The sequence below is a fragment of the Mytilus californianus genome, unplaced genomic scaffold (genome assembly GCF_021869535.1).
Source record: "Mytilus californianus isolate M0D057914Y unplaced genomic scaffold, xbMytCali1.0.p SCAF_14, whole genome shotgun sequence".
NCBI classification, from domain to species: domain Eukaryota; kingdom Metazoa; phylum Mollusca; class Bivalvia; order Mytilida; family Mytilidae; genus Mytilus; species Mytilus californianus.
In genome coordinates, this window is record NW_026262626.1 from 15431474 (window position 1) to 15452080 (window position 20607).

Consider the following 20607-nt stretch of genomic DNA (forward strand, 5'->3'; position numbering starts at 1 on the left):
CGCCCCTCAGTCTTCGTCAATTGAGCCTACGTTTTTATCGTCATTCGTCACATCATATGTTTGTGCTACCGTTGGTCAGGTTGGGACCAAACCCGTTATATGGTGATAATCCCTGTATAGAGTGGTTACCTTTCTATAGAGGATAGAAGGATATATTTGTCTAGACTGCAGGATTAAAGCAGACCATGACAAAAGCGCATTTTCTACTTTATACTGTGACAGCAAGGATTTGTACAGTAAGATTACTATACAAATCCTTGATGACAGTAACCGGCATCATTAAATGCACCAATTGATGTACTTAATTTAATGTACACATGCCTAGTTTCCTGATAAAGTGACTGAAAATTTTAATATTATATCTACTGAAAGCGGTATTGATCATGTAAATTCCACTCATTATGCCTCAATGAACCAATTTCTATTGTTAGATTTAACATAGAATTTAAAGGGCAACTGTCCCCATTGTTGGAGATCAGGTGTTCGGATAGATACACAATAGAATGCAAGTTCTGTCACTTTTAATAGCAGCTTGAAACTGGGCATTTCAATTGTGAGCAAAGTGCAATAATTGATACATATTAAAGGTAAATTGTTCACGAAGAATTGAAAGGTCTTTCCTTCCATATGTTTTTCTTAAAATATACTGTCATACACTTGTCGAACCAACATACTGGTGTTGTCCCTTGATAGGAGGAATTTAGAGGTATATCTATGACTAATTCTAAAATCACGTTACACTCCCCTACACCATTGGTCCCCATTTGTTTACATTTCGCCGAGAAGGTTTTTGAAGATGTTACAAGTAAAACTATGTGAGGCTCGTGATTTTATGGTATGTTTCAAATTGATAGATTTTATGAAAGATCAACCATTAAATTCACTGTATAATGATGTATAGCACAATTCAAATCAATTCAATATTATTTTTGTCTAAATTTTAAATGCGCATCCAAAAAGTGGCAAAATAATCAACTTATTGATGGTGGCCGCGTATTGGTAGAAGTAGAAGAAGAAGAAGAAGAAGTATGTGCCAAAATGACTATAATTTAGAGTGATACATTTGAAAGTTTCATACCTGCCAACATTTCAAAATGCCCATGGGGGTTTTATGTGCAAGATGGCTCTCATAGTCCTACAAAACCTTTAAAAGGGCCTTCAAATTTATTTTAATGTTGTTCAGTTGCTTCTTCATACTTTTACAATCCTATTCCCATGGTAAAATTGATTGTTTTGTTTTAAATTGTGGACAAAATTGCTCTTTCAAAATTACCAATTGGGAACCTCCATGGGGGAAATCCCCCACAAATAGTGACAGTTGGCAGGTATGAAGTTTCTATGACATTTTATTTCAATAGGCTGACTGACAATTATGCTGTGTCATTTAGTGCAGAATTTGAGAGCGTCCATAACAATTGCTTGGCAAGGATATTTCCAGTGCATAAGGCCAACCTTAAAAATATGTTTGTTTGCAGTTTTCCGACTGTACCTTCAGACTGAAGGGTCGGTAGGTAGGAAAAATATTTTATTTTATCAGCCAAAATGAAGTTTAAACAAGCAGTTACACAAACCAAGTTTCTTGTAAAGAAATTTTTTTTAAAACAAACTGAAAACCAACATGAAATGAACAGGCATTTTCAGATAAAAACTTTTCAACCAAAATTGAAACTATAACATGGTGTGATTATCCAATTTATGACATTATTAAATACTAGTACTGGAACACTTATAAGATCTTATAAACAAGGAATGACTAGAATTGTTTTAAAGAAATTGTCCACTGACAATTATGCTTCTTTACTAGAAAGTTTACATGAGTAGAGTATTTTCATTAGATATCAAAGATTCATAAGACAATGTAAGAGTGTTATCGATAAAAAAAATTAACCATTGAATCTTTCTCAATTAAAAAAAAAAGGAAACTTGAAAAAATATATTTGACATCTGACTGTTTTCATAAATCTAACAATATTTAATTATATGTAATAAGGTTATATTTTGAAAGATATGTTGATGTGATCAGGCTATAATTAAAACCAAAAAAAATCTTAGACTTCAGGGTGAAATCAATAGCACCCCTTTAAAAGTAAATGGTCTGTACTGAAATGTTTTGACTGCATAAAAAATTGGCAGCATAGCTCCTAAGGACATGTTTTAATTCAATTCACACAAGCCACACTGTTTGGGTATATTTAATATTGTAAGAGGGAGAAGAATTGCAATGAGTGGGGTAACTCCCCTTATCCTAAAGGAGCATACTCATTGCAATAGAAGATAGATTTAACATAGAGAAAGAATGTTTATTTCTACAAGCCAACCATTCATTTTCTTTACATCTTTGTGTAGTTTCTGTGGCTTCTTATAGATTTGGCATTGTCTATCGATTATAAATTTCAAATGCGCCCTTCCTGGCGTGTTTACAGGTATCCATGAAGTCATGGAGAAGTGGTTTCATCCTTGTTGTCTTCACAATGTTTTATAGAAACTATGGCATACTTCAGGCTGCTGTCAAATTGTTTAACCACTGATATTGGTTCCATAAAGTCAGGCTCAAGAGATTCTGTACCCGATCTGTTTGAGATGGAAACAGTTATCGTGTCGGTTTTATGAATATCCGCTGCATCATGCGTTCTCAAATCGTCAATGATATCTGTCTGAATCTTTATAAACAGTTTACTATTTAACTTTTTTGGTTGTTATTTGTTTTAAAATTGACAGAAAACGACAGCGCAAAGTACTCCTCCATGTCTTCATCAATACCTGTAAACAATCTCCATGTGCTTTATTATTAAACGGTCCCATGGAAGCTTGACAAGAAGGTAAGAAAAACTGAACTTGAAACGTGTAATCGACTCAGACTTTAAATCAATTCTGGAAACGACCAGAAGTTCCGGATTGCGTCAATAGAAAAATAAAAATAATTTCTTCAAATTAAAAGCAATAAAATTTTCACAGTCGGGCGGATTTTAGAGGGTCGGTCGGTAAACTGCAAACAAACAATATTTTAATTTAAGCCTAAGAATGCTGATTTTTTTTCATTGAAATAAATGTTTATGTTCTTTCAGCAGATGATGAGTTTACTTTAATTTCAGAATATATTCAGAATTTTACACTTTTTTTAATTATCAGGTTTCAAACAGACAATATACCCTATTGAAAATGCATTGTGAACAATTGAGCAATTGTGTCTAGATGACCACTAATGACATTGACCTTTGAACTTGACATCAATTTTAAGGTCATGTATCAAGGACCTCAAATCAAAAGGTCCTAGGCCTAAATGACTAACAGAATATCACATTTAGCAACACACTACCTACGTCAAATATTTAAGGGGAGATAACTCCTATCATAAGTCAACAGATAATTTAGACTTTAAGTTGCGCCATGTCCCAAGGGACAATTAGATAAAACATTGTCGATATCTGTATTTTTGAGATAAAGCGATAACAAGGTTTTCGGGGGTAACACGAATGACGGAATAACACCGTTATCAGTCTTTACGCTTAACCATAAGTCCTACGGCCATGGCTTGTAAAATTGCTCGGGGGCTTGTAAAATTCTTCTATACAAGCCAATGGAAACCAACTAAAGTTTTCATAAAATTGAGCCCTGGGCTTGTGGACTCAAAAGTTTATCATGAAGGCTGCGTTATTATCCAAATAACACTTGTAATGACCGAATAACACTTGAAATTTTAATATTAGTACATATTGGTGACTTTTAAACATTGATCATTAAATAATATTATAAGTGTATTTTATAACTTAAAAATGATTTACAGAAGGCAGGTAAGTTCATAAAGATATTTTAAATTTAGTGTGTACATCCAACATGGTGACCATTGTGATTTCCTTGGTCGCCATGTTGGATGTACACACTATATTTAAAATAATCTTTTTGAACTTACCTGCTTTTTGTAAATCATTTTTAAGTTATAAAATACATTTATAATATACTATTATTTATTAATCAATGTTTAAAAGTCACCAATATGTGCTAATATTAAAATTTCAAGTGTTATTCGGTCATTACAAGTGTTATTTGGATAATAACGGTGTTATTCGGTCATTCAAGGTACCAAGGTTTTCAGTGTTAGGGGAGATAACCGTTATAAAGAAATAGTTACGGTACAGTGCCCTAATCACAAGATGGTTTTTTTGGTCAACTGATACTTGATACCTAATATTATTTCAACATGTCACAATTTTTTGGGGGGAAATGTCATTAAAGTTTAGCGGAAAAAAAAAAATAATAATAATAATAAAAAAACAATTGTTCAGAGAACCATTGAAGGTTTTTCCACTCAAATTTACTTAAGATGAGAGAATTTTAACAGTACATGTATGTGTGAGCTAAAATGATAGCTTATCACACACTGATTTTGAAAAAAACGATGTTTGAGGCACTTTTTTCATCAATTAAGAGAGATAATAAGCCACTTCCTGTTAAATCAAAGTCACTTCCAGTGTCAAATAATAGCTTACTTTACTCTGATTCAAAATATATATAATTTCTGTATACTTTTGTTTTAAATAAGGGAGATAAATTGCTACTTCTGGTTTAAAAAAGGTCACCTCTGGTTGACATTTTCAAGGTCATAATTATGTCTACTAACCTAATGCAAAAGATCCCAAGGCTTTATCATGTATACATATGAATCTACACAAAGGTCAAAATCTAGAACGTCAATTTTACCTTTGACCTTGAACTAAATTTCAAGGTCATAAAGCAAGGACCTCAAATCAAATTACCCTTAGTCTCCACTATGTAAGGGAAATGAGTTCTATCCCAATAATGCTTTTAGTATTAGAGGGGAGGAAACTCCCATCAAATGTCAACACACCCTTTTAACCAAAATATGCATGTTAAGACATGTCACAAATATCAGTTTAGTAAAAATATTTTGTCACTATCTTACACGGTTTCTGAAAAGAAGCAATATTAAGCCAAAATAAAAATTTAGGATTTGGCCTTGACCTTTGAACTTGACCCCATTTTCTTTTTGGTGGACCAAGGACCTCAATTCAAAAGACTCTAGGTCTCTATCACTTATGGTTCACCAGTTACAATTACATTTCACTTATTTTAAATACAGAAAGGGAAATAACTCTCATATGGAGTCTCTGGACTGCTTCGATTAAAATTATTCTTAGGATCCTGAGAATATAACAAGTATTTTGGTGAAATAATTTTGTCATAATCTTTCACTATTGCGAAGGAGATGCGCAAACAAGAAAAAAATTTTTGGAGAGATAAATCTTGCAATAAAAAATGTTCAGATAAACAGGGTCAGTTTCAAAAGCGCAATAACTGTTCAATATCATATATTCAAAAAATCTAAGCAACATCTTGCGAAACCACTATACACCGCAAGACAAAAATGTGGCGTAAGATGTAAAAAATAATTAAAAACCAATTGTTCTCTGAAGGTCTTTCCACCTGAAACAGTATATTTTGATACGAAAATATTAAAATTCAGTTAACAATGTCATTTCCAATGTCAAATGATAGCTTATTGTATGCTGATTTCAAAAATATATGGTTTCTATACACTTTTGTTTGAAGTAAGGGTTATAATTTGTTACTTCTGGTCTGAAAAAATGTCACTTCCAGTATTATTTGATAGTTTACTTGACACTGATTCCAAAAATATATGGTTCTATATACTTTTACATTAAATAAGTACAAAAATAGCTACTTCCGGTTTACACAAGGTCATTTCGGCAAGGTTGGGCGGTAAATACCACCCCCGGTATTTACCAGTGGTATTTACCGGTATTTACCGCCCCGGTCAATACTCCTCAAGTGGTCAATACTGGCAAATACTGGACAATTGAAATTTTCATGGTTCCTTTGACAGATTTTACTATCAATGTTAGTTAAATCTAAGTTGATAGGGGAAATTATTTTAACTTTATTCATATGGCATGATTCAGTTTATAAAAAGGATTGATATTGGTATGTTTTATCAACTATTAGCATGAATAATGACATATTCAGTTCTTATAGGTAATGATATAACATAGTTTAGTTATAACTACATGGATATAAAACTTATATATTAGTTATTTCAACTTGTATGAAATATATATATTTTTTTCTTGAAAAGGTTTGATTTGAACAGGTAAATAGCATTACAGGTGACTAGATTATCAGGGCATTACCTATTATATGGCAAGCAGGTGTCAAAAGTTTATTCAATATTACAACTGTCCCTTAATAAATGTTGAATGTAGGACAGAAAGTCACAGGACAAAAAGTCACAGACAAAAAGTCACGGACAAAAAGTCACAGGACAAAAAGTCACAATTCAGTTTTGAGATTATTTTTCTTTAAACAAGAAAACACTAATTTAGAAAATTAAATTTTTGTTTTTTCTTGAACTATTATATATGAAGCAACTTTGTAATTAAAATTTATTCAATAAATATCAATAATGATCAAATAATTGTTATGAAAACAAAATGTCAAAGTGGCTTGGTACTTAAATGGCTTCATTGTGCCAAGAAATATATCCTTTGCATGATTAAAATTTAATAAATTTACATTTATCAAGGCTTATGAACAATTTCCTAAACTTAAAAATGAATATATGTAATAAAAAGAAAATATTTCAAGATCTTACTCTTATATATTCAAACAATTGTCAACAAATTATTTGTGACTTTTTGTCCTGTGACTTTCTGTCCTATCAAATTTGTGACTTTATGTCCTGTGACTTTTTGTCCTGTGACTTTCTGTCCGTTTACCTAGATGTTGACATAACAGGAAAAAAGTCATAAAAGTTATTTTTGAAGACTGTTTAAAACAATTATCTTATTCCTGACTATTCAACTGCATGATAAATATCTTCTAAAACTAAATACAGAAAATGGAAATTTTGAAGGATCTATACGTTGGCTGCTGTTTTTCTTTTTCTTTAATTTTATTCTAATAATCACTGTCCATTATGTGTTCATGTAAAATTTCAATTTATATAAGAAAAGATAATATTAAAAAAGTATAATTTTGACTTGAAAACTTTCATATTTTCATGACTAACAGTTATTGAATGTAGGGCTAAATATCACAGGACAGAAAGTCACAATGCAATTTTGAAAGAACTGTTTCTTTGATTAAGAAAAGACTAATTTTTAAGACATTGTTTTATTACATTTGATGAAATTACTGTTAAGAAAACAAGCTGTCATAGTCTTTTTCTTGACTGGCTTCATGGTACCAAGAAATATCCTTTGTAGGATTAATATTTAATAAATCTTCATTTAACCATGTTCATTATCAATCTCATAAACATTACAATGAATTCATTTCAAGGATTTTCCCTTACATATTCAAACACTTGTTAACTAATTAATTGTGACTTTTTGTCCTTTACAATGTAGTTAATAAGTGACTTTCTGTCCTGTGAATATATTTGTCCATTTACCCTGTAGTTGACCAGGTAGGGACTGTATTTAATAGTAATATCTTATCAAAATTTCAATTGACCAGTATTTGCCAGTATTGACCAGTATTTCCCGGTATTTACCGGTATTTACCGGCGGCCTGGTCAATACTAGTATTGACCGCTTTTTTGCCAACCTTGCATTTCGGGTTGGATTGTCAAGGTCATATGGCTTGCAACCTAATGCAAAAATTCCCATGGCTTTATCATGTATGAATATGAAGTTAAAGCAAAGTCAATATCTTGAACGTCAAATCAACTTTGACCTTGACCTCAATTTCAAGGTCATAAACCAAGGACCTCAAATCAAAAGACCCTAGGTCTTTATAATATTTGCTAAATGTGATTTTGAATATAAAAAGGGAGAAAACTCCCATTTAAAGTCAACGTACCCTTGCAACCAAAATTTACGTGTTACAACACGTCGCAACTAACAATTTATTAAAATAATTTGTCAATATCTTATACAGTTTTTGAAAAGAAGTGACAATAAGCCAAAATCAAAATTTAGAACATGACCTTGACCTTTGACCTTGACCTTATTTTGGTCCAAGGACCTGAAATCAAAAGACCCTAGGTCTTTATCACTTATGGTTTACCAGTTTCAAATGCATAAGGGGAAATAACTCTCATATGGAGTCTCCAGATCTCTTTGGTCAAAATTATTCTCTATATCCTGAGGATATAAAGAGCAATTTAGTAAAATAAATTTGTCGTAATCTTTTACGGTTGGGAAGGAGTAATGCGCACAAGAAAAACAGTGTTTTGGGAGATAACTCTTACAAAGTAAAGTGTTCGGTTAAAGAGTGTCAGTTTTTAAAGTGTATAAACTGTTCGATATCATTTACCAAATATTTAAGTGACATCTTTTGAAACAACAATACCACGCAAGAAGAAAATTAGGCGGAAGAAAAAAAAATTAAAAACCAATTGTTTAAAAAACAAATGAAGGTCTTTCCACATCAATTTCCTAAATGATTGATGAGAAGCTACTCCTGGTTTACTCAAAGTTACTATTTGCGTCCTAGCATAGGTTTCTTTATACTGATTCAATAAAGATATGGGTTATTAGATATAGGAAGATGTGGTATGAGTGCCAATGAGACAACTCTCCATCCAAGTTACAATTTATAAAAGTAAACCATTATAGGTCAAGCCTCAAGGTACGGCCTTCAACACGAAGCATTGTTATGTATACTTTTGCCTGAAATAAGGGAGATTATTTGCTACTTTCGGTTTAAAAATGTCACTTCAGATCTCATGTCATAGCTTCATTCACACTGATTCCAAAAATATATGGTTTCTATATACTTTTGCCTGTAATGAGGGAGATATTTAACTACTTCTTGTTTATTAAAGGTCACTTCCTGTCTCAAATGATAGGTTTGTGTATGCTTATTCCAAAAATATATAGTAACTAGATACTTTTTCATGAGATAAGTGCAAAAATGGCTACTTCCTGTTTACTCAAGGTCACTTCCGGTTGATATTTTTCAAAGTGATATGTCACCCAATATTTTGCAAAAGACCATATGGCTTTATCATGTACCAAGTTGGAGTAATAATCAATTAACCTTAAATTTAACCATTTCAGGGACAATAACTCCTATAAAAAGTAAAATCACAAAAATACTGAACTCCGAGGAAAATTCAGAATGGAAAGTCCCTATTCAAATGGCAAAATCAAAAGATCAAACAAATGGAAAACAACTGTCATATTCCTGACTTTTATAGCTAGCTAAACCTCTCTCTCTAAAATGTCATTTGATTGTTTCAGACGAAATGTATCATATCTTCATCACAATGAGGCAAACATTTTGCTCTAGTTCTTTTATATATATCTTTAAAAGTGACAGAGGAGATCATAAAACAAGGAAAAGTCAAAATTTGAATATGACTGACCTTTGACCTTGACCTCAATTTCATTTTAGTGAACCAAGGACCTCAAACCAAAATACCTTAGGTCGCTTCCACTTACCAATCATGCTATACATTAATAGATCACTTATGTGAAATACAGAAGGGAAAATAACTCTCATATGTAGTCTTCGTGTCTCTTCGGTCAAAATTGGACAAAACTTCCTAAGGATATAAAGAGCAATTTGGTAAAATAAATTTTGTCGATTTTTGTTACGGTTACGGAGGAGATACAGGAACAACAAAAACAGTGTTTGGGAAGATAACTCTTACATTAAAAAGTCTTCGCCTAAACAGGGTCAGTCTCATAGGTTCGTGTTGCCTAGTCTTTAGTTTTCTATGTTGTGTCATCTGTACTATTATTTGTCTGTTTGTCTTTTTATTTTTGGCCATGGTGTTGTCAGTTTGTTTTCAATCTATGAGTTTGACTGTCCCTCTGGTATCTTTCGTCCCTCTTTTTCTCAAAAGCGCAAGATGGAAGAAGAAAAAAAATAATCAGAACAAATACAAAAGGTCTTTCCACAAAAAAGTGGAAAGACCTAATAATAACCAGAACAAAAGCAATAGGACTTTCCACGGAAAAGTGGAAGGACCTAATAATCAGAGCAAAATCAATAGGCCTTTTTCACAGAAAAGTGGAAAGACCTTAATATCTATACTATTGATAGCCTTCTTATTTCCAAAATATATGTTTGCTAAGGACTTTTATGTTCATAGCAAGTGGTTGCTTAGGACAAAAATCATTGCTAAGGACAAAAATATCACTTCCAGTATTAAAAATGTCATACTTCTATGCATAGCCTTTAAAGTTAAAAAAAAATGAGTGGTTGCTAAGGACGTATATGTTGTTGTTAGGGACAAAATTGTCATATCAAGTATTTAAAATGTAGGTTTTTTATGTCGTTGCTAGGGACTTTGACATTTGACCTTGACCTAACTTTGTAGATCATAGTGTGCTGAACATTTTTGCAATTCAAAGTTTCTTTTTATCTCTAATATAGTTTGAGATATAAGCAAAACATCTTCATTTTGGACCTGAACAGTTTTGGTGCCCTAGGTCCATAATGGTTGGAACAATTATTTTGGACCTGACATAACAAATGTAGATCTCCATAAGACACACATTTTCTCCTTTACATTTTATCAGTCATCTTTTACGGATATTTAGTAATGCTGATAACAAGCTAAGTTCAAAATCTAGGTCATGACCTTGACATTTGACCTTGAGACATTTTCAAGGTCACATAATTGATGATCATTGGTCAAAATCCTAGGTGGCTACGACTGACGGTTTCAAAGGGGCATAACCCTACCAATGAGTCGATCGCGCGTCGTTGAATCTTTTCGTTCAAAATGTATCAAAGTACCAGGGTCTGGTCCTGAACAAATTCCACCCTTCTGTTTTTTTCTACCTATTATAGTTTCGGAGTTTGAATGATAACAAGATTTTCTGTGTTAGGGGAGAAGACCGCTATAAAGGAAATGTTACGGCGTGGTGCCCTTATCACAAGATAGCTTTGGGTCAACCGTTACTTGATGCCTAATATTATTTCATTATGTCACATACTTTTTTGGGGAAATTTCATTAAAGTTTGGCAGAAAAAGAATAATAATTATCAGAAGAAATACAGTAAGGTCTTTCCTTGCAGTGAAAGGAAAGACCTTTATAATGCTATAGATTATATCCAATATAAGCAGAAAATGCGCATTTTGGTCCCAACCTGTTAGTGTAAAAGGAGATGCGCATTATAATCGAAATGGGTTAAAGTGGAGCAGATTGTTAATTAAAGCAGTAAAGATGAAGCAATTTTATTTTTCTTTCAATTTCCTTATTAACTTGCATCTGATTGATTAACTTATTTTTTTGGGGGAGTTAACATTTACATATTATATTGGTTAAAAGTGTTTTGTCATGAATCGTTTTGTCAAACCTTGATATATTTTTTTGCAACTTGAACAGAAGCTTGTTCATGACCAAGAAAAAGTATCTGAAGATCAATTTATTTATCTTTTCCGTATTTAACTGAGAATAGTATTTAGATTTTAGCAGTCAACATTACATTATGGATTTTGTTTGATTGAAATTTTGTTGTTATAAAATTTTGGAAATCATCTTAATTTAAGAAATATATCTATCTCATGATTTTTTGTCCAGATTTGGCTATACGCCATGTCCTTTTTGTCGAGCCAGCGACTTTTGTCGCAAAAGCGAGACATAGCGATCCTGCATTCCGTCGTCGGCGTCGTCGTCGGCGGCGGCGGCGTTCACAAATATTCACTATGTGGTTAAAGTTTTTGAAATTTTAATCATTTTCTTAAATTATCCTGGATTTGTACCAAACTTGGACAGAAGCTTGTTTATGATCATAAGATAGTATCCAGAAGTAAATTTTGTAAAAAAAAATCCTGTTTTTCCGTATTTTACTTATAAATTGACTTAGTTTTCCTGCCAGTTAACATTACATTCACTCTGTGGTTAAAGTTTTTAAAATTTAAATAACTTTTTTTAATTTTAATAACTATCCTGAGTTTGCACCAAACTTGGACAGACTTAGCTTGTTTATGATCAAAAGCTAGTATCTAGAAGAAAATTTTGTAAAAATTTATTTCCTGTTTTTCCATATATTACTTATAAATGGACTTAGTTTTTCTTCCAGTTAACATAACATACAGTCTGCAGTTAAAGTTTTTAACACATTTATTAGATTCATAAACCATGCTGGATTTTTACCAAATTTAAATAGAAGCTTCTTACAATCAAGAGATAGTATCTAGAGGAAAATTTTTAATAATTTTTCCCCATTTTTGGAAAATGACGCTATCAGCGGCATGTTTCCGATACCATTGACCAGAACTTACGGTAGTCGATTATTGCCTCCGCCTACCGCACTCGGTTTCATATTTACTATTTTACATACTAACTGGAATCTGCTTGTATTACGCTACACTCGAACAAAGTGTTGTAGTCGGACGGGAACCAGTTTACATACTTTATTTTATTTACCAAAAAGATATCTTGACCTGTCCATATGTTTTTTGTTATTAAATGGTATTTGGAGCTATCCCTTTGTTATATTTTTCATATTTATTCGAGCTTTCACTTTTATGCACATGTCTTACAATCGTTAACAATCGGTATGTATACATGATAAATAGATCCGTTTTGTTATGGTGTTGGACTTTTTACCCTCCAATGATCAGCAATCGCTAGACAAAATAGTTCTCCTAAATAATGTCAGCCTTTCATGCCATTTCAACTTTACAATCATTAAAAAAAGTGAAAATCGGAATCATTTTGATATCCATTTCTTGACGACCTCATAATTTCATCATGTCGATGGTACAAATCGATTTTTACTGTTTACTGTCGCTTCTCATGTTTTGTATTTAAACGGTCGTTTATTTTTAAACCCGAACCAGGCATATGCATTCTGTAATTGTGCAAATCTTCGTTCTTTGGTCAATTGGCTTATGGATAGTTGTATCAATTTCAACTCTTACAATATTTTTTTTTAAATATATTTGCATTACACATACAATGGCAGTACCTTTCCAATTACTATTTATGTGTTGTGTCTAAATTAAAGTTGTAACACTTTATAGTGACTGGAAAGGGTAGAAAAATTCATCAGATGAGAAAAGGCTGAAGATACTTCAAACGGCACCGAATCATTAGATATTGCATCTTATAAAAGAAACTGAGATTTGGATAGTTCCACTTCAAGGTGAAAATGTTTATCGCTTGTGAAATGAAATTAAAAAAAATATTGTAACACTGTAGTTAATTAATAAAGATACTATTACGTGTATTTCTGTATTGGCCTTATTATTGGTTCTCGGCCAGCAGTTAAACGGCACCGAAGCATTAGATATTGCATCTTATAAAAGGAAACTGAGATTTGGATAGTTCCACTTCAAGGTAAAAATGTTTATCTCTTGTGAAATGAAATAAAAAAAATATTGTAACACTGTAGTTAATTAATAAAGATACTATTACGTGTATTTCTGTATTGGCCTTATTATTGGTCCTCGGCCAACAGTATTGGCCTTCCGCTTCGCCTCAGACCAATACACCCAAGACATGGACCAATAACAAGGCCAATACAGAAATACTTACGCAATGATATTATAGAATGACAGTATGGTTCAATAGCGGGAATCAGTCCCTCAACTACTTTTTACATAAATATTAACTTCTGGCTTCAACGCTTTGTTCGTCTTGTCTGGAGATCTTGCTGTAGTTCCAGTTCAGCAAGCATTTTAGAGACGTATCCCGTCCATCCTCTTTTGACTTGTAATCTCTGGTGATAGATTTTGCCGCTTGACATTGTATCCTTTCAAACTTGTTTTTTTTTTACCGTGTAGGGGTCCCATACTATGGCTCCATATTAAATTATAAGATCCATTCCTAAAGATCTAGATCATTGTTCTAATCTGACACAAATTTCAATAACTGGAATGCTACCCAAGTTGAATATATGGTGACCCAAGAGAACAGCATTATCACTATTGAAATTGTGTTTAATACCATGATTGTTCAATGTCATTAACTTAAATGGAGACAGACATTTGACCTGAAAGACATGAAAGGTGGTGTGGGAGTGCAAAATCAAAAACTAACTGACTATGATATATGGTTAAAGAATGAATATCAATTACATGGTTCAACATGGTCAAGGGCAGAGTTGTTATAAAATAACAATATGGCAGAGAAGTGGTTTCAAGTTTCATATAAAGCGACCTGACTGACATGAAATAAAAAAATCGAAGGAGTATCCCTATTTGTCTAATCTTCAGGGTGAAATAAAACTAGTAAAACAATATTATACTATTGTCTAAATATACAGAAATATAATTTGCTTCAAGTAACAGAATTAACTAGGTCACTAGTAACTTATTTAATGAGTATGTGGGGTATAAGAGCTTGCTAACAACAGGCTCTTCATAATCATTTGGTTTGAAAAGGATACTAGTAGTCTATATTCTTGATTTAGAAAAATGTAATTGCAAGAAAAAAATCACATTACTTAGAATACTTTAGATCATTCAGGTAGTCTTTATTTATATGTACAAAAGAACAGCCAGTAGTCATTGGATATTGTAGATCATTCAAATAGTCTTGACCTTTTTATTAGTACAAAAGAACAGCCAGTAGTCATTGGATATTGTAGATCATTTCGGTAGTCTTGACCTATTTATTTATACAAAAAAACAGCCAGTAGTAATTGGATACTGTAGATCATTCAGGTAGTCTTGACCTATTCATTTGTACTGAAAAAACAGACACATATACGAATATCAATTATATGCTTACGAGACATGTTGCAATGTTAAACTTATAACGGTATGTGAAAATCAAGACTTGCATAAAAAATATCACAATATTAGAGACAGTGGCGTCATTTTTCCTCAGAGCTTTCAGCTCTTTGATTGTTGAGGGTATCAGGTCCGTTCGCGCCCAGTACACTTTTGCACCCTACACGTTCGCCCCCTAGGTTCGTTCGCACCCTACACGTTCGCACCCAATTTTATCAAATACAAGTTGAATTATTAGATATTTTTTTATATGTATATACCAAAAAAATATATTTTCCTGAATAAAAATTGGGGAATTATTATATTATTTTTTTTTTTTTTTTATCATTTTGATGATTAATTATTAAATGTTAATTATGTTCAAATGTATGATTACTGCTAATTGGTATTTATACACAGCTAAATTTGGTATTATTGTTGTGTGTTTGAAAATCACGATTGTTGTTTTAACTTGCTTTGATGTAAAAACTCCATGTATATAGCTTGGTATGAGTAAAACATTGAAGATTTTAAAAGAAAAACACGAAAGATAATTGATTTTAACAGCTTGGCCCCTTTGATCTCACTTTATTTTGAAACAATGAAAAAAAATTTTATATCACAACACTAACCAAAACATAATTTAAGATTTATTCAGCACAAAAAAAAATCAACGTGAGAATCACTTTATTTTGAAACAATGAAAACATAAATTTATACATGTTATAGCAATACACTTACCAAAAGATGATTAAGATTTTTTCAACACAAAAAACAAACGTTGTCAGAATCGCATTTTATTTAGAAACAATGAATTTTTTTATAGCAATACACTAACCAAAACATGATTAAGATTTATTCAACACAAAAAAATGTTGACAGGATCTTACTTTATTTTGAAACAATGAAAAAAAAATATTTACAGTAATACACTTACCAAAACTCGATTACAAAATTATTAAACACAAAACCAATAAAAAGGGTGCGAACGGACTTTGAGTGCGAATGTGTAGGGTGCGAAAGTGAAAAGGGGCGAACGTGAATGGGCGCGAACGTGTTTTTGGGCGAACGGACCCGATTTCTTTGTTGAGCCTGCGACTAACAGCAAAAGTAGGCGAGACACTGGGTTCCGCGGAACCCTTACGAATTTTTTGGTCTTATCATCTCTTCAACATTTGTATCCGGTTTTGATTTTTCAAAATGTTGCATCGAGAGTCACTGCAGAGACATTGATTGTCAAAATGCGTATCTGATGCAGTAAAATTGGTACCGTTGATGTTAAAACACTCTTAGCAGCGATATCTGATTATGACAATACACAGTTTTCAGTGAAACATTTTCGATGTTTTACCCTGTCTATTTACCGTCGGTAGGTAATAACATGTTCCTATGTGTTTTGTGTTGCAATAGACTATTTTCATATTACCGACTTTTGACTCCGGGTTATATAATTTGTCGACTGGTTACCTTGGACATCATGGTACTCGGTCAAGTAAGAACAACCAAAATAAGTAAAATCAAACATATAATCGGTGTAATTTGAGGGGAAAGTTTACTGTTTTCCGATGATTTTGTAGTGGAAAAAATATTAACCAGGTAATTTTCCCCCAAAATTGTACCGACTGAAAGCTTGGTTTTACTTCTTTAACTTGCTCTTACCTGACTTGGTACCATGATGTCCAAGGTAACCAGTCGACAAATTATATAATCCGGAGTCAAAAGTCGGTAATATGAAAATAGTCTATTGCTTTGCTGACATATATTCCAAACTCGCAAAAGAGTATAAACACTATTTGTTTATGTTGTTCAAATCTTGTAGAAACAGTCAATCTTTAATATGCTATCCTTGTAGGTTAATTCACTATATGATATTGTTTTCCTCATTGTTGAACGCTGGTCTGTAATCTTTATATCCATATCCTGATCTAGTGGACAGTTGTATCATTTCAAATCATATTGCATCTGACATGGTACAAAGGACTATTTTCATCACTTTGCCGTTGTTCGTTTACATTTACAACAATCTTCTCTGAAGAAACTACAGGCAAGGGCAAATTGAAGCTAAAATTAACGACAATGTATTGTAACACATTTATATAGATGTAAAACCATAGGCGGATCCAGGGGGGGGGGGGGGGGGGCCGGGGCCCCCCCTTTCGTGGGAAAAATTTGGTTGATTATATAGGGAATCACTGAAGCATGACTGGAGCGGGGCCCCCCCTTAGGTCAGTCAGCCCCCCCCCCTTATGAAAAGTTCTGGATCCGCCACTGAAAACATTAGCAATATTAATACCTCCAAGCATACTAGTATTCTAAACCATTGAAATAAGAATTTAATGAATGTGCATTGTGGGAAGCATCAGTTGGCAATGCCAGCTTTGCACTTGTTTTGAATTGACATAAATATGCTCATGGTCTTTTTATATTTTATTCAGAGTGAAGACTAATATGGCATCATCCAGCACAATAGCATGCGGTGTTTGTGAGTCTCAGCACACGACAAAAAAGGCGGACGTGTGGTGTCCTGAATGTGACGAAGGATTGTGTTCCCAATGTCTGAAGCATCATAATGCATCAAAAGCCACGCGTACCCATGGAGCTATATCTGTCGACAACTATAAACAATTACCTCCCTCGATAGCCAATATATCACAATACTGTTCACTGCATGACATAAAATTCCAGAATTATTGTCCGCAACATGAAAGTCTTTGTTGTCAATTGTGTATTCAGTCAAACCATGCTACCTGTAACGAGATATTATCACTGGAGAATGTCGTACAAACAGCAAAGACGTCATCTTTATTGGAAAGTCTTGATCAAAACATCAAAAATCTCAAAATTAGTGTCAATAGAGTTGTTGACGATCTGAAACAAAATCTTGATGAAATCCAGAAACAAAGGCAAAAGTTTTATGACGATATAAAACAGGTCCGTAATATGATTAACGAACACCTTGACAGCCTAGAACATCGAGTAATTCATGACTTATATGCTGCTGAAACAGAAATTAAGTCCCACATTGAGGACTTGATTGGAAAACTTGCTGAAAATTCAGAATGTGTAAATTCAATGCAAAATAATATTTCAGCTATCAAAGATTATGCGTCAAATATACAAGCATTTCTTGGGAGTAAAATGATTGAGACAGAAATTCAGAAATATGAAATATTTATGCAGTCATTATTTGACGATGGAAGTTTGCAGAAGATGGACATAAACTGTAAAATTGAGGACAAGATAACCGATGTATTGTCAACTGTTACTTCACTAGGTACAATATCCATCGAATCAAGCTCTCCATTAGTGGTTATAAAAACAGAGAAAGAAACACAAGCACAGACAAGGTCTTTGAACCATGTGCCACCTTTAAATATCAATGATATAACACTGACATTACAAAGTAAATTCAACTTTCCTGGTATCACAGGATGCACCATTTCTTCTAAAGAAGAAATCATCCTGATAGACTTCAATTATAAACGTGTCCTGATTTTAAAGGAAGATGGAACCTTGAAAAGTGAGATACTTCTTTCAACTTCAAGCCCAGTTGACGTTGCCTGTATCGATGACACGTCATTTGCTGTTTCATTTCCTTCTTCAAATCTAATACAAATCATAAACATTTCAACTGAAAGAGTTGAACAGAGAATAAACACTACCAGCCTTTGTTTTGGTTTATGTTACAGAGATGGCTACTTGTTGTACTGTGATACTGGCCGAGGTATTCAGAAAGTTAATATGGCAGATAATTGCTCTTTTACTTTGGTTAAAGACAACACTTTGTCCAAATGGAGTTATGTAGCGACGTTTAAAGATAATATATTTTATACTAATAGCTCAAACTTTACCATAACATGCTGCTATTTGACTGGAGAGAAGATGTGGGAATACGCAGATCAATCAGTTCTTTCTCCGTACGGGATAGCTGTAGATAAAGACTCAAACGTGTATGTTGCTTCATATGGTAACAACAGTTTATGTGTATTGTCGTCAGATGGAAAACAAGCAAGAAAGCTGCTAGGATATAATGGGGAAGTTAATACCCCTTTTGGACTTGCATTTGATGCTAAGAAAGAAAAAATAATAGTTGCGACTTATTATGAACCTAAATTATACAGACTATAGTAAGACTCAACTTATGATTACGTAGTTTTCATTTTCAGAGTAGATGTTTTTTGCTATTAGAAAAAAAAATTTCCAACAAAATTATTTAGCATTAATTGTATAAAAAACGGGCGTAATTTTTGGTTCGCATGTGAATCCCAGGCCACCCTCAGAAAATCAAATGGTTCGTGCCTAAACTCTTGTTGAATGTCTGTTTCGCCGAACTGGTATACTGAGTACTTTTTTCAAGGACCGACTGCAACCTGCCTGCTGAGTGTGGCCTATATGTCTCCATGTGTCGACCGTCATTCACAACTTCATTGTCATTTCAGACATATTCGTAGCTTTGGTTGATTTGGAACCACTCACTTCCCTTGTTGGGTGAAACATTTCAACCATACATTTGGATAACAATTGCTTTTTTTTTTGTCTTTCTCCGTGTCGGTCGTATTGTAAATTTCATTGAATGGCCGTATATCTTGTTTACAACAAGAAATATGTGAGGTTATGCTAACTAACCATACAACAAACGTCAGTACCCGTTGCATTTTTTTGCCTCCCCTGCGAATACTGTCGCAAAAAGCGAGATTTAGGGATAGTGATCCGGCGGCTCTTGACTTAAAAGCTTAGTATTTCAGGGTAGTAGACATGGATGCTTCATACTTCGTATATAGATGCTTTATGTTACAAACATACGGTCTGTCAGATGACCATTGTCCTTGACCTCATTTTTATGGTTCAGTGACTACTTGAAAAAAGTTAAGATTTTTTGTTATGTTACTTTCTCTCTTATTATACGTAATAAGGTAACTATATTTGTTAAGTGAGTACCTTGCAAGGCCCTCATGCCTTTCGAATAGTTTTCACAAATTCGCAATGCATTCTTCAGATGCTAGTTGTAACCTCTATTTCAGTGATTGACTTGGGCTAGGGAGAATTTTTCCATGTTCATTTTTGTCGAGCCTTCGACTTTTGTCGAAAAAGCGAGACATAGCGATCCTACATTCCGTCGGCGTCGTCGTCGTCGTCGTCGGCGGCGTCCACAAATATTCACTCTGTGGTTGAAGTTTTTGAAATTTTAATAACTTTCTTAAACTATCCTGGATTTCTACCAAACATGGAAAGAAGCTTGTTTATGATCATAAGATAGTATCCAGAAGTAAATTTTGTAAAAAAAAAAATCCATTTTTTCCGTATTTTACTTATAAATGGACTTAGTTTTTCTGCCAGTTAACATTACATTCACTCAGTGGTTAAAGTTTTTAAAATTTTAACAACTTTCTTAAACTATCCTGGATTTGTACCAAACTTGGACAGAAGCTTGTTTATGATTAAAAGCTAGTATCTAGAAGGAAATTTTGTTAAAATTTTGTTTGATTTTTTCCGTATTTTACTTATAAATGGACTTTGTTTTTCTTCCAGTTAACATTACATACAGTCTGCAGTTTAAGTTTTTAAAACATTTATTAGATTCATAAACTATCCTGGATTTTTACCAAACTTGGACAGAAGCTACTAACAATCAAAAGATAGTATAGAGAGGCATATTTTTATTTATTTTTTTCCTCATTTTTGTTGAGCCTGCGATTAACAGCAAAAGTAGGCGAGACACTGGGTTCCGCGGAACGCTTATGAATTTTTTACTGACAAATCCCACATCAAATATATTGGTACATAGCTTTGGATCCATCCAATCATTTTATTATAGACCATTAATGGGGAGAATACGGCTTCAAAAATGTCCAGCTCTTACACTTCAACTATAAAATATACATGCCCCACGTCAGGAACCGTTAAATTAGTGCATTTTACACTTATTTTATGTTTTTTTAGCCAAAAAA

General features: G+C 33.1%; 1 protein-coding gene across 1 annotated transcript; it reads left to right on the forward strand.

Annotated features, from left to right (window-relative positions):
• Window positions 1-754: 754 nt before the first annotated feature.
• Window positions 755-18891, forward strand: LOC127724236 (uncharacterized). Its single transcript, XM_052231157.1, has 2 exons — window positions 755-835; window positions 17095-18891. The coding sequence occupies exon 2, from the start codon at window positions 17108-17110 to the stop codon at window positions 18785-18787; it is 1680 nt and encodes a 559-aa protein (XP_052087117.1). The 5' UTR covers window positions 755-835; window positions 17095-17107; the 3' UTR covers window positions 18788-18891.
• The last annotated feature ends 1716 nt before the right edge of the window (window positions 18892-20607 follow it).

What these genes read in the sequence shown, in the direction of transcription:
- LOC127724236 (XM_052231157.1), top strand. Translation starts at nt 17,108, where the DNA reads ATGGCATCATCCAGCACAATAGCATGCGGTGTTTGTGAGTCTCAGCAC.